This window comes from Melanostigma gelatinosum (genome assembly GCF_949748355.1).
Source record: "Melanostigma gelatinosum genome assembly, chromosome: 11".
Taxonomy (NCBI): domain Eukaryota; kingdom Metazoa; phylum Chordata; class Actinopteri; order Perciformes; family Zoarcidae; genus Melanostigma; species Melanostigma gelatinosum.
In genome coordinates this window covers 17,934,824-17,956,842 of record NC_136644.1, presented here as the reverse complement: position 1 = coordinate 17,956,842, position 22,019 = coordinate 17,934,824, and the positions used below count along the sequence as shown (strand labels likewise).

The 22,019-nt window shown below is 40.7% G+C and overlaps 1 protein-coding gene across 3 annotated transcripts in view; it reads right to left on the bottom strand.

The window, feature by feature from the left end:
- npnta (nephronectin a) overlaps window positions 1-22,019 on the bottom strand; it is a 43,715-nt gene that overhangs the window by 1,669 nt on the left and 20,027 nt on the right. For 2 of the 3 annotated variants that reach the window (XM_079278165.1, XM_079278166.1), the window contains 8 exons: window positions 14,280-14,399; window positions 12,949-13,068; window positions 10,203-10,337; window positions 8,733-8,855; window positions 6,863-7,279; window positions 3,126-3,215; window positions 2,161-2,259; window positions 103-362 (listed from right to left, as the gene is read on the bottom strand). In XM_079278165.1, the coding sequence (XP_079134291.1) occupies window positions 103-362; window positions 2,161-2,259; window positions 3,126-3,215; window positions 6,863-7,279; window positions 8,733-8,855; window positions 10,203-10,337; window positions 12,949-13,068; window positions 14,280-14,399 (1,364 nt within the window). The remainder of the gene's footprint in view (window positions 1-102; window positions 363-2,160; window positions 2,260-3,125; window positions 3,216-6,862; window positions 7,280-8,732; window positions 8,856-10,202; window positions 10,338-12,948; window positions 13,069-14,279; window positions 14,400-22,019) is intronic. The other variant, XM_079278167.1, reaches the window with a different exon arrangement.

Below are 22,019 nucleotides of genomic sequence, written 5' to 3'. Positions count from 1 at the left end.
ATTAACAGGAATACAAACATTTGACATACTTCCAAAATGTCTGGAGAAACAATCATTTCAAATTCTCATTGTATGAGTGAATTTTGAAATATTTATACTTACACTTTCCAGGCCTGTGCCCCATAGTGTGATTTGGGTGTGCCTCCAGCCATTTCCACCTGTCCGGCCCCAGACTGCTGGACTGTACTGCTTTCCCTTCTTCACAAACACTTGCAGCATACCCACGTGGTGGCCTGCCAGCTTGTGCCGGAACGACAGGCACAGATTGCCATCGTTCCAGGGAGGGGTGAGTGGGAGGACCAGCCGTGCCCCTCGTCCGGTCCTCTTGTTGCCTACCTCGGGAATGGTGAGGTACCTTCCACCTTGGGAGGTAAATGACGGACATGACAGTCAATTAATGAAAACACACAGAACATGTATCTTTCGTCAATAAGGGGCAACATTGAATAGGATCTTAGAAAACGTAGCACTGAGGAATGTTCCATCCTGCCGTGAGTATGCTGCATCTTTGCCGGTTGCACCACACTTGTACTTTTTTTTTTTTTTTTTTAACTAAATGAAGTATTATTTCTCATATTTACTGAAACCTAAACTTATTTGAAACAAAATGAGTTGAAGTAGACAAAATTAAACAGACAAGAAACTACACATTTCTAATTAATTACAGCACCAATAAATAACTTGGCTTTCCAGAAACAGGACCAGATTTACTTATTGTAGGATCATTGACATAATAATTGAACAGTTGGATTCACTTTCCATTTAGTCAAGCAAACTGTTGACAGTGAAGTCTGTGAATTGTCCTGAGTCAGTGGGACATTGTGTCTGGAAAGACAAGTTGCTGTTGAGTTAAAAAAAAAAAAAAGGCTTTTTTAATTGAGCAATGAAATACATCCATTCACTCATTGTATTTGGGTTACAGCTAAAAAATAAACCTAAACAAGCATGGCCTTTTACTACAATAGGTCTGACAGTTTGACAGTAGTGTAGAATATGTAGAAGGGAAAGTGTGAAAAAATAGACAATTGAAAAAGACTTGACCCACTTATAATGCATCACAAAGTACAGCCATTTGCCGTTGGCAAAAATTTATTTATTTTCATTAATTCATGCATTAGTTAGTCATAAAAGAGCTATATAGTTTTAAAAAATGTAAAAGTCAAAGCACTTCTGGGTCATAGCTGATTAATGCTGATGCATTTTGCTTATCTAGCAGATCTGTGTCGGGCTGGTGTTAACCACAGGGGGTGCGATACGTATCTGTAGGCCACAGATGTTTTCTGCATATGTTATGAGCCCCTCCAAATCTGTGCCAATCTTCGAACAGCCATGAGTGTTAGCCAGTGGCTGTCTGTCAAAAGAACGTAAAGCGATGAACAGTAAATAGTTACTTTCTTCAAAACGCACCGGAAATGTAGCAAAAGCCATATATAGGTGGCCACACACATTCCCATAAATAAGATAGTATTTAAATGTTCTGATGAATTACATTCACTACATGCTACTGAAAACTGAACTGTTGCCTCTTAAATGGCATTACTTTTTGTCAGGGCCTAGGTTATGATTTACTGAGAATGATTTTCCAGGGAACGTAAAGGTCGAAGTAAAAATCTTTATTTCCTCTAATGAGGGAGCACAAACTTGGCTGAAATGAGACCTCAGTCGGAGTCTCTGCAAACACACTAGTACCTGCTAGATTAGGCCAGTTGGCAGAAGAAGACGGTTGTAGTTAGTGTTGCTTAAACAGTGCCAGTACGCAGCACTGTTTAGCCTTCACACCGTGTCTAATGAGTCCTCGCAACATAATTCAGCACGTTTTCTCCTTGTCTGAACCCCAAGACAAACAGTGTTGTGTTCCCATTTTATGTGAGCCACAGGTATCGCTGACGGGTCGCGTAATCCGTTTTTCATTTGCATCGCTTAGTAGAGCAAAGCACTAATCCGCATAAAAGACAAACTACTTCCCTCAAGTAATTTCCATCTTGACCTGTAATTGAGCAGAACAAAACGTAGCTGCTTACATTGTCTGACGCTGTATGTGTTTGCATATGCATGCATTGTCATTAAAGGAACGCAGCTTTTCTCATTTCCCATTTACTGACTCTAAAATAAACAGTTTTCCTTATTCGAGGGTGTGAGTGAGAACGGCCCTTGAATTACCTGACGGATCAGGCGTTGTCTCCCAATGCAGGTCTCCATCTCTGTCCCTGATCCAACCACAAAGACCATCATCAAAGGAGCAGCTCAGGTACCCCGACTCTGAAGATAACAAAACACACTTTTCAGAGACGTGCAGGACGCACATACATGCAAAGAGGCTTCATTTTGCATTTTGCAATGCTTCGCATGAGCCCTGCTGTGTGAATTCTACACATATAACCTATTCTATGTCTACTCTCCACCATAACAAAATACACTATAGTTACAAAGACAGGCACAATATGTCATGACTGATGATTTCTTTCCCAGTGATGATGTCTAGACAATAACATTATAGGAATGCAGATGTGGCATCATCCATGCATTGCTGTACAAATTGGTTCGAAGATAAGAATAACATCCATCACTTTGTATAAAGTAAGGTTTCCGCAAAACACTTCTCAGTTCATTTCCTGAGCCAATAAAAAGACCTTCTCACTTGACACTGCATCGCAAATGATTCATCGTGAGCCAAAATAAACACATAACTAAACCATTAGGCAATATAATCTGCATACCGTTGACATTAATACATCACATAAAATACTGTCTCTTCACAAAAGCTGTTTTCTTATAGTTGCTATTGGAACGGTACACTGAGTACTATGGAGCTCATGAGCGGAGCACTGATGTACTTCAAAATGATCAATTAATCATTCAAGCAGTCAGGCAATCAAGCAAGCATCATGTGAAAAGTGGAAAGGTCTGGCCGTTTTGAGCTGTGAGCCATTATTTCAATGGTTATGGCCAGATGTCATGTGTCACCTCCTGGTGAAAGGCCTATCAAAGCACATCTGGCCACTATAATGTCTTCGCCTCGGCAGCAACCACTGCAGGAGTTGATTGTCAGTGCAATGCAAATGTGGCTCGTTCGTCATCGTTTGAGGGCTGCTGCCGATTGTCTCTGTCAAACGTCTTGTGTTTACCTGGATCGTCTTTGGCTTCATCTGCCGTGTTGCCGAGCTCAATGTCAAAGTCAACACCGAGGACGGTGTTATGGCCGTGGTTCCGAGGGACTGAGGAGAAAGGTGAGACCCAGGTTTAGATAAATGATTAACAAAGGTATTATATTTGCTCACTGGTATGCTTGTGGCTATTGTTTGGCTTTGTTTCATGACGCCACAAGGACTCTGCAAGGATGAATCAATGTCATGGTTTAGTGCCTGCATATCCAGACCCAAGTGCATTCAACAACACAGCAGCTGGCCAGCATACCTGAGAAAACCTGCAGAAACACCATAAGTCAAATGTGAATCACAACATCAAAAAGGCTGATGGTTCATGATGCAACGTCTGGGCAAATGTTGCCGTTACACAACCTGGAGCTACAGTACATACACAGATACAGTACACAGTCAGTCCGGAAATAGCCTCTTCCCTTCTCCAATGGGGTCACACTGCCCAGAATACTTTAAAGCCAAGCTGTCTTATTAAAGGTCGAATGACAAGTGAAGGATAGAAAGTTGTTTCTTCAACTTTTACAGTGCCACGCCTTTTTTTGGGAAAAGATGCTTTGGCTATTTTACTCTATTAGAATGAAAACTGTGTTTACTGGTTTTAAATTGATAGAAAGATACAAAGATCATCTTAGTATGTATTCAATGCATTTGCAGGTGAGATAAGTCAGTGGACTTTCATGAGACAAACTATCAGTAAAACTATTCCCAGCATCCCAGCCGGATTCTTGCTCCTCTGTCGTGTAACCTGCACTTGACACGTCAGTCCCCTAGGCTCCCCAGCATGTGCCCCCTCCATTCGGCCCATTCACCCCCACACTGGGTCTCAGCCACCTGGCAGACTGCAATGTAGCCTGACAGTCGGAGGAATCTGACAGTGGGGAGGTCACACTCGCACCAGGCTCTCCAGCAATCCCAGGCATCCATGTCTCTGTGTGTGCCCAAGAGACAGGTTTGTAAGTGACCCTGTAAATATCTTATTTGTTCAACAACCATGTTGAAACAGCTCATACGAAATGTTGCTCTTGTTTTTTTTTTTACAATGTGACCTTTAGTGGTTCATTTCATCCAGATATTTGGGAGGTAACAGCTTAAGGTGGATTTCCTATGTTCTGCCAAAATGTTCAGCAATCACCAATCCTCGACTTGTTTTAGGTTTGGAGACAAACACAGTGTACTTTATTTATTTTCAGATGCTGTTTGTGGGTGAACACCTTGAATCTCTAAATACCAACTTTTATTTAGCTTAGGTAAACACTGTCTTTTTAAAATGAATGTAAATGCATTTTTAATGCAATAGTTTTGTATTAGCCTCAGAGGTTTGAGGCGTTTCTCTGGAGCATGAAAAATAAACATATTTACATTTTTGGGAATATATTCATATTAATTTTCTTGCTGAGATTTAGAGGAAAAGATTGATACCACTCTTAGACTGGCTTCAGTACACACCTGAGACACAGCGGAGGCATTCTTCATGCCATGAGGCTCTCATTGAAATGATTCCTATTTCCATCTAATTCCCTGAACAATCACTCAGCAGTGTCTCTCCTCCCTCCCTCTCTGATATTATTCAAACCGTCTTCAAGAAGCTCTGATTTCTAGAACTGCTCTGCCGTGACGCAAACTATTAGATTGATGTCTCCCTCAAGCAGTGCAGACAGGTGTTAATGTAATCTTCTTTCCTCTTTCCCTTTTCTAATTATGTGATGCCATCTGGCAAGATGAGCAGGAACCACAGTATCTCACCTCTTATCCTCTACTTTGCTGTTGCATCTCACCCGATATTTTCTACGTCAACAGAGCTTAATGTTTGGGGTTTTGGTAAACACTAACTTTTGCTGTGCCTACAAGCAAGCATGACACAAAACACACTTCTATCCATGTTCAATTACAATTTTTAGTGCAATTTATACTGTTGGTGCATCTGGATTAAACATTCCAATAAGTCTCACCTTCTGTTGTTTTTTCTGTATGGCTGTATATCTGTAATAATATACAAATTTACTGAAACTACACCTGTTGTTGTGTGCCAACAAATCCCAAAACCAACAATGTGTTAGCCCAACTCTTAATACTCTCCAACTTATCTATCCTGTCTATGGCACTCAGCGCTTTAAAGTTCAGTCCTAAAGCTGCAGGGAATTGCAATTTTAATTTCTGGGAATTCATTTACGCTGTGGATAAATATTCGTTCGTGCTCTTTCTGTATTTTAAAAACATAGAATTCCACCAGCCTCACCTTTTAAATATTGTTCTGAAAAGTGTTTACCTGCAGACAAATCATCGAGCTTACTAGATCAAAATAAAAGAAAGGCTTCAGTTAACAGACAAACTGCTTCTCAGCCAGACTGTTTCTCCACATGTCACACGTTTGATGTTCTTGATCAAAACCAAATTACAGAATACTGTAAATGCTGTAGCAATGAGAGTTGGATGAGATTGTTTGTCTTCAAAGGTAGCCACTGCAATCATCTGCTGAGAAGCAGTTTGTCTGTTAAGTGAAGCCAAAAAAGATAATTAGCGTGAGAGGGAAATATTCTTACTTTACACTACTGCAACTATTGCAACTACTTAATTCTCTTGTCAAAATGGGCATTATTTCTTCATTAATCTGCGTATCATATATAATACGAGGGTGGATACAGCTTCATTAAGATCATGTGAGTGGGTCGTATTAACAGCGAGACAACTATTTAAAAGCATCAATACAGAAAGCTCCCATTGCCCTATATTGAATCTGACAACAAAAGATCTTTCATTTCAACCATTTTCATCAGTTTCCACAACAAACCATCTTCAATTTTTGGCTAAATGTTCTGCATGAAACTCTTTCATATTGTAAACTGGCATATAAAATGTGTACATTTGGGAACTGACTGCCAACTGCTGTATGCACATATGTTTGAATACAAAATGAATATGATAATACACATCATCTGTCGGGTAAACATCCCTTCGGATTCGCCAGATAGTGACATGTGTCATAATAAACACAATATTCCATGATTCAGATGAGGAAATATTCAAATATACTCCAAGTTGGTTGGCTGATGAGTGCCTTTTAATGTCAAAGTCTGTGACCCAAAAACTAAAAGTTCACCTCACAATCAAACATCAAAATACAGAGATTAGAACCTGCTAATGCAACAAATTCTCATGTTTTCTGAGCTGCTCAAATTTATATTTTCATACAAACAATGTGTACTTGTGATGAATGACTATCAACAGTCGACACGGCTATAAGTGTATACCTCAGAATGAAATAGCTGTCAGACAAAGTTAGCACCAAGTTGGTGAAATGAATGGAGCATTGAGCAGAGCCAGAAGGAGAGCAAATATTTGTGTCAGGTTGCTGGAAACACGACTCCAAATAAATTATAACAACGCTTGGTGTCTACTGGATGTGTAAATAGGTGAACGTTTGCTGACAGGTTAACCATCACATTTATGTGGAATAATATGAGGTGATAATATGTCAAAGCTGTGTTTATACCTTCTTGTACTGCCCCCAAGTGGCTAAAAACAATATTAATACAGGTTTAAAGGTTTGCTTACATGATGAACATTTGCAAAGAGGCCGATATTTCATGTGTGATCAGTTTAAAAAAAATAGACACAAAATGAAGATTTGTCATCTATAACTCAAAGTGTGTATCAAGAAAGCTGTAATGAATGTAAACTTTATAAAATATAAAGATAATTCTTACTGTGGACATCTCCCCTCTGTTTGGTGACCTCCTTCTGGATGGTGTTGTCTACAGGTGTTACTGGTGGTGGCGACAGCGGGCGTCGTGTGGGAGCCACTGGCCTTGGTGGGATGTAGGGCTTGCGTGTCGGGGCAGGTGGCTTCCTGGTTGGGATAAAGGGCTTTCGGATGGAAACTGCTGGCTTGCGTGGAGGTGGGGTGACCCTCTTTGGCGGCAGAGGGGCTTTGGTCGTCGTTGTGGTTGTCGTAGTCCTTGTCGTAGTCGTTGATTTGGGGATAATGGGGAAGATTCTCCTTTGAGTCACTGGTGGGCGGAGAGTAGTGGTGGTTCTTTTCTGATCCATGTCGGGGATGCGGTTGTGATGATTTGGAGGCAGTTTGCCTGGTCTCGGAGGGTCAATAACCACCTTAGGAATGGCTGAAATAATACGAGAATGCAGACGGAGGAATGAAATATGAGCACTAAAATGTTAATGAGGCGTACAATTGTAGACTAACTGCAATGATTAGTCTGACTTGTGCAGAGGAGGGCTTGCCTCATCGACTGAGACCTCTCCTGATATCGATTAACTAAATGTTCGTCTTAAAAAAACAAGTTGGCGATCTCAAATCTCACTGAAGCAATAGGTCACACAAGAGAGGCCCATAAAATCATCATGTAGCAAGTTCGCATTTATTAATTTGGGGCTTTTTTTAAAAGACAATTGTGGACATTTTTCTCAATAGGACTGTTAAAAAAGAGAAAGACGGATGGTTGCATGCAACATAAGTGGTTGCATGCAAACTCACCCACAAAGACACCCCACGTTCAGTGAATTTTTGCTTTTGTGAAATCAATATTGCTCTCTGACAGTGGCTTTTTATTCGCTCATGTGCTCCTCCTGATTAGTAATTATTTGTGTGTTCATAGCCAGAGGCCCCCCAGCATCATGATGAAGCTGCTGTGTGTGTGTGTGTGTGTGTGTGTGTGTGTGTGTGTGTGTGTGTGTGTGTGTGTGTGTGTGTGTGTGTGTGGAATGATCTCTGCATTCAAACAGGCTGCTGTGCCCCGGAGATCACCCTCGCTCTGCTGATGTCATAAACGTAACACCTCCTTTTTCTTTGTTTCTCCACACAATCTTCACGCAGGAGCAGAGACAGAGACTTGGGGGTCGGTGCGGTGTGGTGGTAGTGTGTGTGTGTGTGTGTGTGGGGGGGGGGGGGCTTCATAAGGGTTTCATGAGTGAGGAATGAGTGGACAAAGGCAAGAGGTTTGAACTCAGTTATTGCCTTCTCAAGTTGCCGGCGACTTTGATATGTGATACACAAATAGGATATTGCAACTCGACTCCCAGAGCGCTAGTGGCTCACACCCCCTTGGGCAGACGACCGGGTGAAATATTTGCAACGCACCACACCAGGAGGCATCTTCACTGCTCGCTGCTCTATGGACTGTTACACTGGTTGTGTCTGTTAGATGATTAAGTAACTGTGGAGAATAAATTACTTCTTGTCCACTGAGCTGCTGTAAAAACCACAGACGCACAGACCAAATGAAATGTGTGGGTATGAGCAAGCAAAATACATTTTGACATTTGATGATAACTCCTCTTCTTGGCTGAATAAAATAGAACAGATGTGTTTTTTTTTGTTTTTTTTTAAAGGAGTCAAGGCTCACTCGGGGCACATGTGATAAGGGAGCAGGGTGATTTAAGTGATGACTGACAGCCATTACAAAGAAAGGAATTCCAGTCCCGGCTCTTTGCTGAGAAGGCTATTCCTGGTTTCCTAGCTTTTTAAAAAACACAGGCAAAGAAAACAAATATGCGAGGCCCCCGGTCCTCTTTGCAAAAGTGAGCATCTCGGCCAGGGGTTTTATTCTCAATTCTTACATTTGCAATCGTGGCCCATCCCCCTGTAGCCGTCTTTGCATTTGCACTTGTACGAGCCCGGCGTGTTGTAGCAGGAGGCAAAGTTGCTGCAGTGGCTCTGACCTAAATAACACTCATCCACATCTGAAAGACAGTAAAAACACAACATTAAGCTACTGACTGCAAGTGTAACAGAAAAAAGTTAACATAACAGCAAAATGTCAAAAGATAATTGCTTCACATCCACTTCAAGGAGAGCTCAAAGTTCATGTCATAAGTATTGTTAGCAAAAGCATTTAAGTGAATAACAGTTATCCCTCTGTGAATGCCAGAGAAAAAAATCATCAACAGAGTTGTTTGTTGAACAATCTTCCAAGAGATTAAGCTGCAAGGTCTTTAGAGCATTTTACTGTTTATTTATTTATTCATTTTTTTATTTGTTCTTAAAAAATGAAAGAAAAAAGATTGGATGTAGTGTATCTTCTAGATGCTGCTAAGATTCAAGGTTATTGCGTGGATTTCTATAGAATGACACTTTAAATGTTTAGATAGCAAGTATTCATCATTGAAATGCACAGCTGGGGGAAAGTTTAACAGTATTCTGCACTTTCAGTTCCTCCTTCATTACGTATTTACTACTTCAACTACAGAGTCTCAAACTGACTTTTTGTATTTATCTGTTGTTTTGGAATATAATTTTTGAACAGTGGTATGTTTGAATGTCATAATGTACTATCTCATTGCAGATGTAAATACATACATACAGTAGCAGTGTAAAAATACCATATAAAAAATCTGTACTTTTAATATTGTAGCAGGTCAGGGTAGAGCTTATTTGAACAGTGTTACATACTGCTGGGTTGATTAATGTACAGTATAATAATGCAACTTGCTTCATAAAATGATCATAATGTTTTGTATGTACGTATCTTCATCTGCAAAGTAATCAGTAACAATACCTGTCAGATAAATGGAGTAAAAAGAAGAATATTTTACTCTGAAATGTAGTGGAAGTACAAAGTAGAATAAAATAAAAAATATTCAGGTAAAGTTAAGTCTGTCAAAACTGTACTTAAGTACAGTACGGATTAAACGTATACGTCACTGGTTGGTAGTGTGTGTCTTCTGAAGTTACACGAGAAGTTCATTTCAGCGTACTGTAGATATGGGCACCAGACTATTGTTTGATATGCGTTGATAAGTACTATGCCTGTCTGTGTGTGTGTGCTGTCGTTTCTATTTGCTCCCTCAGTGTCTGGTGTAAAAACAGCACCCTGCATCACTAAAAATAATCATAATGTTGGTTATAAGTCAAGACATCTCAGCACATTTATGACCTTAGTAAGTTGTATCTGTAAAAGGATAAAAAGGACAAAGGATGTTTATTGTCATCGTTAAAAAGATACAACGAAATTCAGTTGGCGACTCATCAGTCAGTTCAGCAGCAACAAGGTAAAAAAAGCCTCACGGTGGAGACAGTAGTGACGGTACCTATGCATTGGTATTTCCCATTGATGTATTGCAGGTCAAAGCCTTCATGGCACTTGCAGATGTAGCTACCAAAGGTGTTCATGCATTTCCTGAACCGGGGACACACTGCTATGCCTGCTGTACACTCATCCACATCTGCAAGAGAAAAAGAGATGCCGGTTATTACACAGATGGAAATATTTAAATTAAAACATAATGTATTCATCATTTCTGACTAAAAATCATTTTAGAGTTGGCCATATACGGTATATAATGCATTCAAAATGACACAATGCAATGAAAAACGTTTTAAAAAAGGCAATTTAATCCAAAACTAAACTACATCTCTATTCACAGTGGTTGACTTCTTTCACCTTCCCTGGTTAGTATTCATTTAGGAACAAAGCACATTATGTATTCTGTTCAGTGAGCAGAATACAATTCACAATACCTTGTTTCACTATTTAAATACCTATTCTCAGTGTCTCTGTTGATCACCTTTGCAGGCATGTTTGGCATTAATATTTAGACGCAGAGAGGCTCGAAGATTTGCCTTAAAATCATTAATTCATTTTCTGCATATTGCAGGTGAGGCGGCGTGGTGCCTCAGGGACTGTGCTGTGAAAAGACCTTTACACAGAGACACCTAGACCAGCTGGGAAAACAAGCAAGTGAAGTAAGTGGGCTGAGCTCTCTTATCCCTGAACAGTGATCCCTTAACAACTGCCGTTGAGGTTCTCATCAGCAAGACACTTAATGGCCAAGAGTTGAATTATTTAGCTACTGAGAGAGCAGTGGTGAATTATCATGTTTTACATAACACATACATGCACACAACAAGACAGTCACTGTCTCAAAATGTATAATACTGCATACAAATGCCTGTTTTTATCAATGGTACATCTGGCTTTGAAGACAGCTTTGACTTTTCTTTCAAAGCTACAGATCATTAAGCATCAGAGTTAAACACGTCTTAATTGTTATACATCAGTCTGCATTAAGCTCTGCAATTTTGTGTTTTACTTGTCAACTTGTCTGATAAATTAAGCATTTTCTACGTGATGCAGCTTTGAAATATGCCATTGAATGCGTAACTTCTGCAACAATGCAAAACATTAATCGGACGGTTTTCTGTCACGGTGCAAAACAAGTCAATACTTCCTTCGAGGGGATCGTCAGACATCCTTCTTCAATTGTAACACACAAAAAGCAGGTGCACAGCTTTTTAAAAAAAGAGTACATTTCACATCAAATAATAAATATATTCAACCAAACTTATTTCGTGAACATCTTGGCATGCATTTGTCAAACTGCTAACAGTTTAATTTCAGACTTAAGCGAAATATAAAAGTAACATTTCTTCAGATGTAATGCTACTCGCAAAGAATAGGAGCTTTTTATCAAATTCTCAAACTGTTGACTTACTTCAGTCATTTATTCTATAAAATCTGGCATTGATTTATAGAATTTATCTGATTTGTTTTCCTGTTTCAATTTAGTTTTTGCTAATTTACTTTTAGCAATACATCTACATTTTTATTAGATTGACGTTAATGTCACATGTCAATTGGTACTAGAGGATTTGAAACAACTCGAACTAACTTTGTTGATAAATGTATGTATGCTTTTGCAGTAAAACATGTATCTGAGTAACTTGCAAGGACTTTTTTTTTTATAGACAATGGGGCAGATTACAGCGAAACAAGAAACACAGACTTGCATTTGTCGTTGTGCTTTAATAGAAATGAATGGAACAGGGAGCCAATAAACGTAGAATGGAAATGTACTTACACTTTGTTGTAAGTATGAGTAAGTTGCTTGATAAAGACTCTCTTCACACTCAACTAAGTACTTTTTTACTCCTGAACTGGATCTTCAGGCATTTTTATGTATTTAGGTATATAATTCCTAAAAGATTGATAAACATGGGCCCATGCCAATTTTAAAGCTGCAGCTAAAAAAGTGTTGACACATTTCACAACATAATAATGAATAAAACCAGCTATGCATCAATGCAAACTCTCCCATCTAAGGTAGTTACTAGAAGTAATCACCTCTATAGATATGATTAGATACTCTCCATAAAACAGCGTCTTCTCGAGGGATCCGGAAACATTCCATTAAACTGTTGTGCCACCTGTTGCAGGCAACCTTTCCTTCCCCTCCTCCATCATTTTTCATGATTGATGACTGTCCTGTTTTAGAAATCCACCCCCCCCCCATTAGCCAGCCCACAGTTATGTGGGACTATAAGGCGGCCAAGCAGGAACAGTCCAGTCTGGAACAACCTGTATTTAAACCAGACACAGGTTAACTGCCTCAGCTGCCACTTCATCTGTTAGTTACCCATCTGAGAAGCTCTTCCACGTAGCGAAAGAATGAAGAGGAGGATAGAGAGTGGGCTTCCCCTGATCACATTCCTGCTGTAAAAGCTGGAGGAAGTACGTGGAATAAAGTCACCATTTGGTTAACAAGGCCTGTTAAATTGCTGGGGTAGTTAATCAAAGCAAAACAGATGGATCTCAGCTTCGCTGGAGGTTTTGTTTGGTTTCCAAAATTGTCTCTTCACAGCCAAGTTTTCTTTCTTGCTCTGCCAAAACAGTTGCATTTGATTATCACTCAGCTAATTTAATGGCTGAGAGGAATTTGACAAAAATAATGTAAACATTCCTGTTTGTGATGCTTTACATGAGTAGCTCATGGGAGGGAGTGGGAACATAAGGCTCAGTTGTCAGGCCTGTGGAGATATATAAAGACACGGACGTACCAACACAGGTTCTTCCATCCGGAGCCAGCTGTAAGCCCGGCGACGGACACTGACATCGGACCTCTCCCTTCAGCACCTCGCAGCCGTACTGGCAGTTGGCCATGCCACAAGTGCGAGCATCTGATTGACACAATGGAAACACAACAGATATTAACCAATGATGGCGCCAAAAGGGAGAGAACACACTCACTTTCTTTCCTTTTCACATTCACACTCGCACTTTATCGTTATCCACCAGTCAGTACGTGAGCGCCAGGCCACTGCCTGATATTAGCTGAGTAGACCCTGAGGTGCAGACAACAGACCAGCGCACACTCTGCCGTTATTGGATTCCTGTGCTGTGCAGTTGCTCTGTGTGCACGCCATCCTCCCTCACCCACTTTCATCCTTTCCTACACCTAAAGAATCGTAATCCATCTAAATCCTGTCAAAGCAGTGTGCGCAGCGCCTGTTGCGGAGCCGTGCAGGGCAGATCAAGACCCTCCAAAATACTAATATAACGGAACAGATTTTCTTCAGTTTCTCTCAATAACTTCGGACCCTAAAAAGGAAATTAAAAGTGAGGCTCATGCCTGCCGCTGCCATTTCAGCTGCCGCAAGCACCCTGGAGTACAGTTTGATGACTAAGGCAGGCCAGGCTGATTAAATGCTACAGTGATCTATTGATCAGAGCAGTAGCAGGCAAGAAAAGAAGAGCGGCAAGGTGTTTAACACTATCATGCTTTCATCACACGACAACACTTGGAATAGCTTGAGATTTCCTAAAGTGGTGAACAATTCAGACTTTAAATGGGGGGGAAGTTATTTCCTTCTGATAGAAAAATAACTAATTAAAATAGGGCAACCGGGAGTCACGCTGTGCTCCGGAGGAAAGGTGAGGAGAAAATAGTTATCAGGTGGGAAACAGAATTTACAGCAAGACGTGTACAGGCAATAACTCCCATTCTGTGGAATACCTCAGGGCGACCGAGGGTCTAAAGGGTTCATACTTTTCTACCCAGGGTTCTTCAGAGGGGTTCTTTAGACGTTGGAGTTGCTATAATGAAGCAGATCAATGTGGGGCTTTAATCAAAGCAGTCTATCAAAGGATCGTGAGGCTGCTGTCAGAGGTACTCACACAAGTGGGAAAGCATATTTTGTAATCGAGAGCATATGTCACCAGCATTGCCTTGCACTGGCATTCAGATGAATACATTTGTAGTGAAGTGAAAGCAGAAGCAAGATTTTAAAAAAAAATAAATGAGGGAGAAAATAGATCAGGAATGAAAATATTCCCAACAATACAAAAAGAGACGTGTGCTTGTGTGTGAGTGTGTGAGGGGCCAACTCACTTCCACAGGTCCCGTCAGGCATCAGCATGTAGCCGTTGAGGCAGTAGCACTTGTAACTCCCATATGTGTTCATGCACCTGTGCTTACAGGGCCTTGGCTTCAGCCCGCACTCATTCAGGTCTGCAGACAGAGAGAGACGGCATAAGTGGATTGGAGGACAGCGAGACAGAGAGAGAGCAAGAGAGAGAGACCCTCCTACAAAGAGGTGAAATTAGTCAGAGGGCAAAGGTTAAGAGGTCAGTAATGTCAAACCTCACCCACCCATTTACGTGTGGGTTTGTGTGTGTGTGTTTTGTTAGAGGTGGGGGTGTCTTCGAGGAAGTGCCATGTTCTGACAGGCCTGTAACCTCCCTCTTTGATGATTTAACAGGAAGCCAGTGTCAACTGTCAACCTGCCCATTACCTGCAAGTGATAAAAGATGCTATTATACCCTCTGACTCACCACGACTTCATGTGGTTGTAGCTGCAGCATCCACACATAATTCCAGTATTTTCATGCAGACATAAAAGTAGAGAAATCTCGCTCACAACAGCCTGTGAAAATTGTATTCGAAAATGATGCTGTCTGACTTCGGAGCGGGGAGGGGGGCTCCTGGGAGAAATGAAAAGGCTCAACACCTGTCAAATGCTTATGCAAATTCAAGTCATTATACACTTCTCCCAGCACAACATTTATATATTTCAGTCGCAGGGCCCTGGTGTTGTGTATACTGCCTCACAGGAATGACTTACTGATACTCTGAAAGAGACACCATTAATGTTATTCGATACACCTGTGTACTTTCTGCTTCGACGAGTCAAAGTGTCCTTTTCTGAAGGGTTTATGGTGGCGAAATTAAATAAATATATTCATTTTAATTTCTTCCTACTGTAGACTCCACTGGAATCGTATTTTTAGGACTGTAACTAAACATAGGTGACATTCACAATGTTAAAGCGATTTAGTACTCGTTCCACTTTGGTATGTCAGTTCCAGGGCCTGTTGCCTGGGATGACTTACTGACGCTCCTAAATGTAATAGAGGCAACGTTAATGTTATCAGCTACAGCTGATTACGTCCCGCAATGACAGGTCAATGTGTCCTTCAGTAAAAATGCCCATGCTGAGTTGAAGAAGTGATTAACTCTTACCGTAGACATCACTGAACACTTATTTGAAAGAATGTAAACAAGTAAAGTAACATTCACAACATCCAAATGTGTAGCAAACCAACCAATAAGAGCTCGATGGCACTATATGGCAGATATTGTTGACATGTCACAGTATTAAACGCACAGGGGTCACTGTTGACATTAATGACGTGCTCATTTCTGTTCGTTGTCCCAGGTACAGGGCCTTGGTATTGTGCATGCTGGCTCACTGACATACCTGAATGGAGCAGAGCCATCACTACTCTTATTAATTAAAGTCCATTGGGCCTGGATTAAAGAAGTGTGCTTTGATTTAATCTTGCTTTTATAACAAAACATTCAAACTGTAGAAGAAACTACCAAAACGAGTTAAATAGCTCTGTTTGTTTTCCCCAGCAGACAGTTTTACACACAGGCACAATTAATTCAATTATTTAATTCATGTCTGTATCCCACCTCAGTGTCCTGGATCCAGGAACCTGGTATTGTGCATGGTGGGGTACTGGGCACATAGGAGAGGTTTGCTTTCTGGGCTTTCTGCCAGAAATCTCCTTCGGTTTAGGCAACAAATCTACTTGGTTGGGTTTAGAAAAAGATTGTGCTTTGGGTAAAAATAAATCCTGTCTGGCAGAAAGCCCTGAAGGTAAACATCTCCCATGTCCATCATTAATGGAGCGTCGCAGTAGTTCAGGTAGGGACAGAAGTCGTTTCATCGTCACATGTTCTCTTTCCTGCATGTTCACGACTGTCTCGTTTATTTAGGTGCCTGGCGCTAATTAATTCTGCCCGCTCTCATAAATGGCTCAAACTTGAAGTGAGGAGTCTCTTGCACCTGTGCTTTTTCTTGCACAAGACAAAATATCTGCTGTGAAAAAGGCCAATATGCAATCTAGGTGCAAATTGTTCTTAATAGAGAATTCAATAGAGTAATTGAGAATCTTTGTTGTGTATTTGTTCTATTTGAGTGAAATAGACTCAACACTCAATAACTCATTTCAGTGTATTCTTGATTCTCTCTGCTCTCATACTCTCAGAGAGGGATTATAGCCTGGAGTTATACTGTTCTGACAAAGAGAGGAAGATTTTTCGTTTCAGTTTTCTTCAAAAAACACTTTTTTCTCCTAAAGCAATTTTCAAGATTCGTTTTTCTCATAAAGAAAACGAAAGTGTCAGTATACTCTCGAAGAACATTACTGTGAAGAGAAGGGGATCGGTTCCAAAATGTATTCTTACTAATATTTGGGAAAAGTAACAGCAGCCTACTTTGATAGGATATATTTGTAATTGTTTGGTATTTGTCGTTGAATCACAATAAGTGGATCTGAGGTTAAAACATTACATTTAAAACCTGTAAAGATGAACAGAAATCAAGCCATGTTTTGGTGTTGTTCAGATATTAGACAAAATCATACTGTAGCTGTGTTAGTTATCAGTTATAATTCCTTGAATGTGGAAGTTGGCGTTTCATTGAGCTTAATTTCACTGTTTTCAAAATATTCTTTTAAAATAAAATTAAGAGCAAAACACTTTTTGTGGGGTCCATTGGGAGTACTAGGCCTAAAAGGGGGAATCCAGCTTGTAGCTACACAGGAATCCATCACACTGGAATGATAACACAGGCTTCAAGAAATATAAATAACTTGAACTATAAATGTCCTGTTTCTGGGATACGGTAGAATCATCACAAATAGATCTTGTGTCACTGTACAGCACATGAGGGGTCATTTTCATCTCGGCCGGCTGCACTATAACTGGCTCCGTGTTTGGCTCTGTGGACATATGCCGGGTGCATTCTCCGAGTGCCGCAAAGCTTCTCCATTTAACAGATACCATAAATTTATTTGGATGAATGATGCCAAGTTTGTATATCAGACCCCACCTTCTATTAATGGAATCTTCCGCTCTACTAAAGCCATGTTGACTGATTCAAGAGGCGCTTGCTGGAATTTGAACTGACCGTCTGCTTGTTGAATCCTACCAAATGCCACCCGGCTTTATGTTATTTTCCATGACTACAAATTCTTCTGGAGATATATGGGGTCAGTTTGTGAACGCAGTTGTTACATGAGGGCCAGTATAGTGAAACATTTATACTTTCATTGAATACAAGAATAACAATAACAAGAAGCATTTATAAGTTTCACATGTTTTTTTTTATTGAGGTTTTTAATATTACAATCTAAATTTATCAGTAGATCTAACGAAATGAATATATAAGGCCAGATTTTCTGTTTGCATTTGTGCTTGACGTTGTACAAGAAATGCAGTTGCAATGTCATGTCAAAATGAATCCTGGAATTGCACTGCACACACACAACAGGTCTTGTTGCCCTGCCAGTGTGTTTGCGCTACTGCTGATGTGCACCACTTGAATCTGGAGGCCACTGGGTTTTTTTTAAGCCCTTTTTAAAGCTTAGTGACTGACATTCTCTCTGGACTGATATTGATGCTTCTTTATTCTTAAACTAAGTCAAAATGTCCTTGTCAGACAGCATGCTTGTGCATTTTCACAGCCAAAACCCAAACCCTACAACTGTCACCTTCTCTTACAAGATAATGTCCACAACACACACACACACACACACACACACACACGCAAAACACACTTCACTTTTTTTAATTAGAGGTGTCAACCCTGTTTTCCTCCCTGGTTTTCACAGTAAACAACTGGCATTCTCGTTGCTGTGATTACGGAAAACCATAGCAACACTGTCCATTGTCCGCGTGGCAGAGACACAGGTCTCCACTTGCCCGTTTGCACTGAAAAACAGCTTGAAAATGTAAATGAGGGATTATTGAAATCGTCACATTCTGAGACAGAGGCAGCTCCGTGAGCATTCAGCACATGCCAGACACAAGACACAGCCAGGGTCCCCTCCTCCATGTTGGAAGAAACAGACGAGATGAAGAGAGGACACAGGGGACAAAACAGAGAGACGACACAGAGATGGAAAAACTTGAGACAACAAACAGACATGACCACCAATTGACACTTCGACACGGCACCAGGACTGGAGAAACCGCTGCGATATCCGAGGTGGAGAGCCCCTCAGGAGTGTTCATTGTACAGTAAATGAACCGCTGAGACGTACCTGAAGTGATGCAAAGTGGAGTGATTTATTGTGTCAGCTCCACTGATGCTATGCTACATTCCCGACATGCCTCTATCACTGACAGAGAGATTAGCATAATGCTTTTTCTTGGTGACTCTAAAGAAGATAACCCGGGTTAGGATTCAAGGCCCTTTTCTAGCAGCGATGGAGGACTCATGAGTGCTGTGTCCATGTCGATGATGGCTTTCAAAGGAAAGGAGGAGCTCTTTGTTTCAGGTACTAAAAAACTGGAAAAGAAAACGAGAGAGAAAAAGGGGGCGGAGCAATAAGGAAAACATTTGAATGGCTCTTTTTTTTTACTGAGAAACTGTTTCTTCGGGTAAAGAGTAAGAGAAAGAGAGGCAAAAGTAGAGTGGTGAAGACTGTGACATGCTTGGCATTCATGCTGGCATTTAAACTGAAAAACTGCTCTTGGGTGGTGTCTCTTCTGCTAGGGGAGGACAGGAAGCTGTGAGAAAATAGTTGAGAGTGACATTCACTCCTCTGTAGTTCGCACAGCGCAGCACCATGCATGTTGCTAAGATGGGTAAGAAGAGGAGGAGTTGCTGGGGGCAGAGGTCGATCGACGAATCTCACCCTCCATTACTACTCTTGCTGGCTGATGGTCCACAGGAAGAAAGATAGGAAGGTGACTGGCCCACACTGGTGGGGTTAAATACTCCGGCTCTTCTTCTTTCGACACAAGGAAATGGGTTGGAGGGGGGATGGGGGAGTGGTGGGAGGGGGTTTGATTGAAGATAAAGTAGTAAAGGGTGGAGAAAGAGTAAGAAGGATAGGAGAGAGAGACACAGAGAGAGACAGAGATGTAGTGAGAACCAAAAGCACCACCCAATGGATTAGAACACCTCCGACCACACCACATTCCTGGAAAGTAAAGAGGAACATTATGCAGCAAAGAGGATTACACTTGTGGGAACTGGACGTGACCTAATTATCAGAACAATTCTAGGAGACATGGGAGAAACAGCAACAGTGTTTTTGAATCTCCTCCTGCCCTCTTGTCCCTTCTGCATTCCTTCTCTGTACTGGGGGTGAAATAGGATCGAGGGAATTACAGTATCTCGCTGATTCAGAGGATCCCTTCTTAATTTGTAATTTTGAGGTTCAAAGCTAGACAGGACTTCCCAGCTGTCACTGCTTGACTACAAACACTTGAGCCTCAAGAATTTCTCTGCCTGTCCATGTATCCATCCAGTAACCTTTCCTCCGGCAGTCAGGTAACAACACCTATTGTTAAGTGACAGGAAGATAACACAGCTACCTCGGACTGTTTTGCACGCTTCAAATCATTCAAGCCCTGTTGAAGGATGCGGTAACTTAAGCTGCAAGGTCATGCAAGCCTACTGCATGCCTGCCAACTCTTCCCAAGACAAAAACACTTGCCGCAGAATACGGATGAGTATTGGTGTCAGACATTTTAGTAGCTAAGAACAATAATTCACTAAGAGTATCATGTAACCACTGCAGCAATGTCCAAAAAAGAGCTTGCCAGGTAAACAGAAAAGAAAATGAGGAACATGTTCCCTTAAATGGAGCTACGGTTTCATTCAAATTACAGGATTTAATGCTCAATTCTGATTTAATTTTTTTTCCCCACAGATACAAATCTTTCTGTTCACATTTCTGTTTAAGTGACCTATATCTGACATCAGTGTAGCTGCATCTTTCTGCACGTCCACACAATTGTTATCACATGGGCTTTCATTAAATCAGAGTCCTGCTTGGTGAAACATGACACATTTAAAAGAAGGAACTGAGTGAAAAGTCTGTTTGATGAGTTAATTTACATTTTAAATGACAAAGAGGAAAATAAAGTCTTCAACTGTTTCCTACTGTTGGAGGGAAACCTACTTTAACACATCGTTACATTTAATCGAGCTCAGCTCACCAGTAAACATCTACTTCTACTAAAGGATTATTTATTGTTTGTTACGACACATAAACAGACACTTACTCATTCGGCCAACAGGATTTGACATCATTTGGTTTTCATTTTAGCTCCATGTAAAGTGAATAAACATAATGTTTCCCAGATAGCACTGTCTACCTTAACGACGCAGTTTACACATTTATATGCTGATTTATTAAATCGGAGTTCTACTGGCAGCAACAAGATGCTGACTTAAGCAGTGGAACTCAGTAATATAGAAAAAGTCTTTTTTTTAGGAATAATGAGGAAAAACATATGAACATCCGATGTGAGCTTTTTCACAGCAGTCGCATGGCCAACAATCAGATATGTATCAGATTTAGGACCAAAGGTAAATAAATGACAATAAACCTGCTGTGCTGGACTGCATTACAATGAAAGGTGTTTTGAATATTGCCAAACCACATTTAAATGTTTGTGCTTGACAACACATCTTTAGATTGTTTGGACAACTTGAACTACATCACATGAAATTGTAAAACAGGGAAGCTTTACTGAAACATGAGGCCATGGTATGATGCCACAAATCTCCCCAGAGACAATCTCTGCATGCTTATCTGATGGGATCTGAAACCGACACCCGTGGGACGAAATAAATGTGAGTGAAATTCCAAATAGTGCACCATGCGCTCTATATAATAAAATAGGATCTGTACGGTTTATCTCTTGAACACTGTTGTTCATTGAACGGAGCTTTTGCTCCATGATGAAAACAAAATCTGCAGGAGGGTGATGACATGACATTATTGATCTGATTGCAACAATCACTCAACACATTCAAGCAAGGTGCTGAAATCGTAATGCTGCTTTAAGATATCCCATTCCTGTATGTTCTCCATGCATTTTCATTGGTTTCAGTAATAGAGGGGGGTCCTGCAACACAGCATTTAGTTTGAGGAGATACTACCACAACATGCAGTGTTTTATACTGTAAACAATCCGTCCTGATAAACATGTGTTCACCCTTGGTAGTATCTGACTTGCTTAATGATCTTTACAGTGAAAATGTGACATTGTTTTGCGATATCACAACCACCAGTCAAGGGAAGGTTAGCAGGAGATCATTTATATACATTTTATTTCAGCTCCGACTTCCTGCTGGTACAGGTCAGTTAAGGTCAAATATTACTTCATACCCCTTTAATGAACTTGTTATGAAAAAGAACATCGATAAAACAAATACAATTTGGGGTTATTAAATGATAATTTAGGGAAAATACACACGATAATGACATGCATGTAATACTTATTACTTGCAGCTGTTTGACTGTTAACAGCAGACAGGAAGAAAAACAGTGACAGAGCGGCATCTGTTTCTAAACCAACGACTCCAAAGTATCGCTCTACACCTAGACTGAATTAAACCATGCAATTTATTGGAGACATGAATGTGCCTTCACCAAGATAAAGGAGTGAAAGGTCCAGATATAGGTAATCTAACTAAAATGGAAGAGGTCTCTGCCTGTACGTATATATCTGTCTGTCTTTTGATTTTCTCCACAGCCGTTTATCTGATCGACATGCAGAGTAGAGCCCGTTTTCCGTCGCTCGCTACAATATTAACTC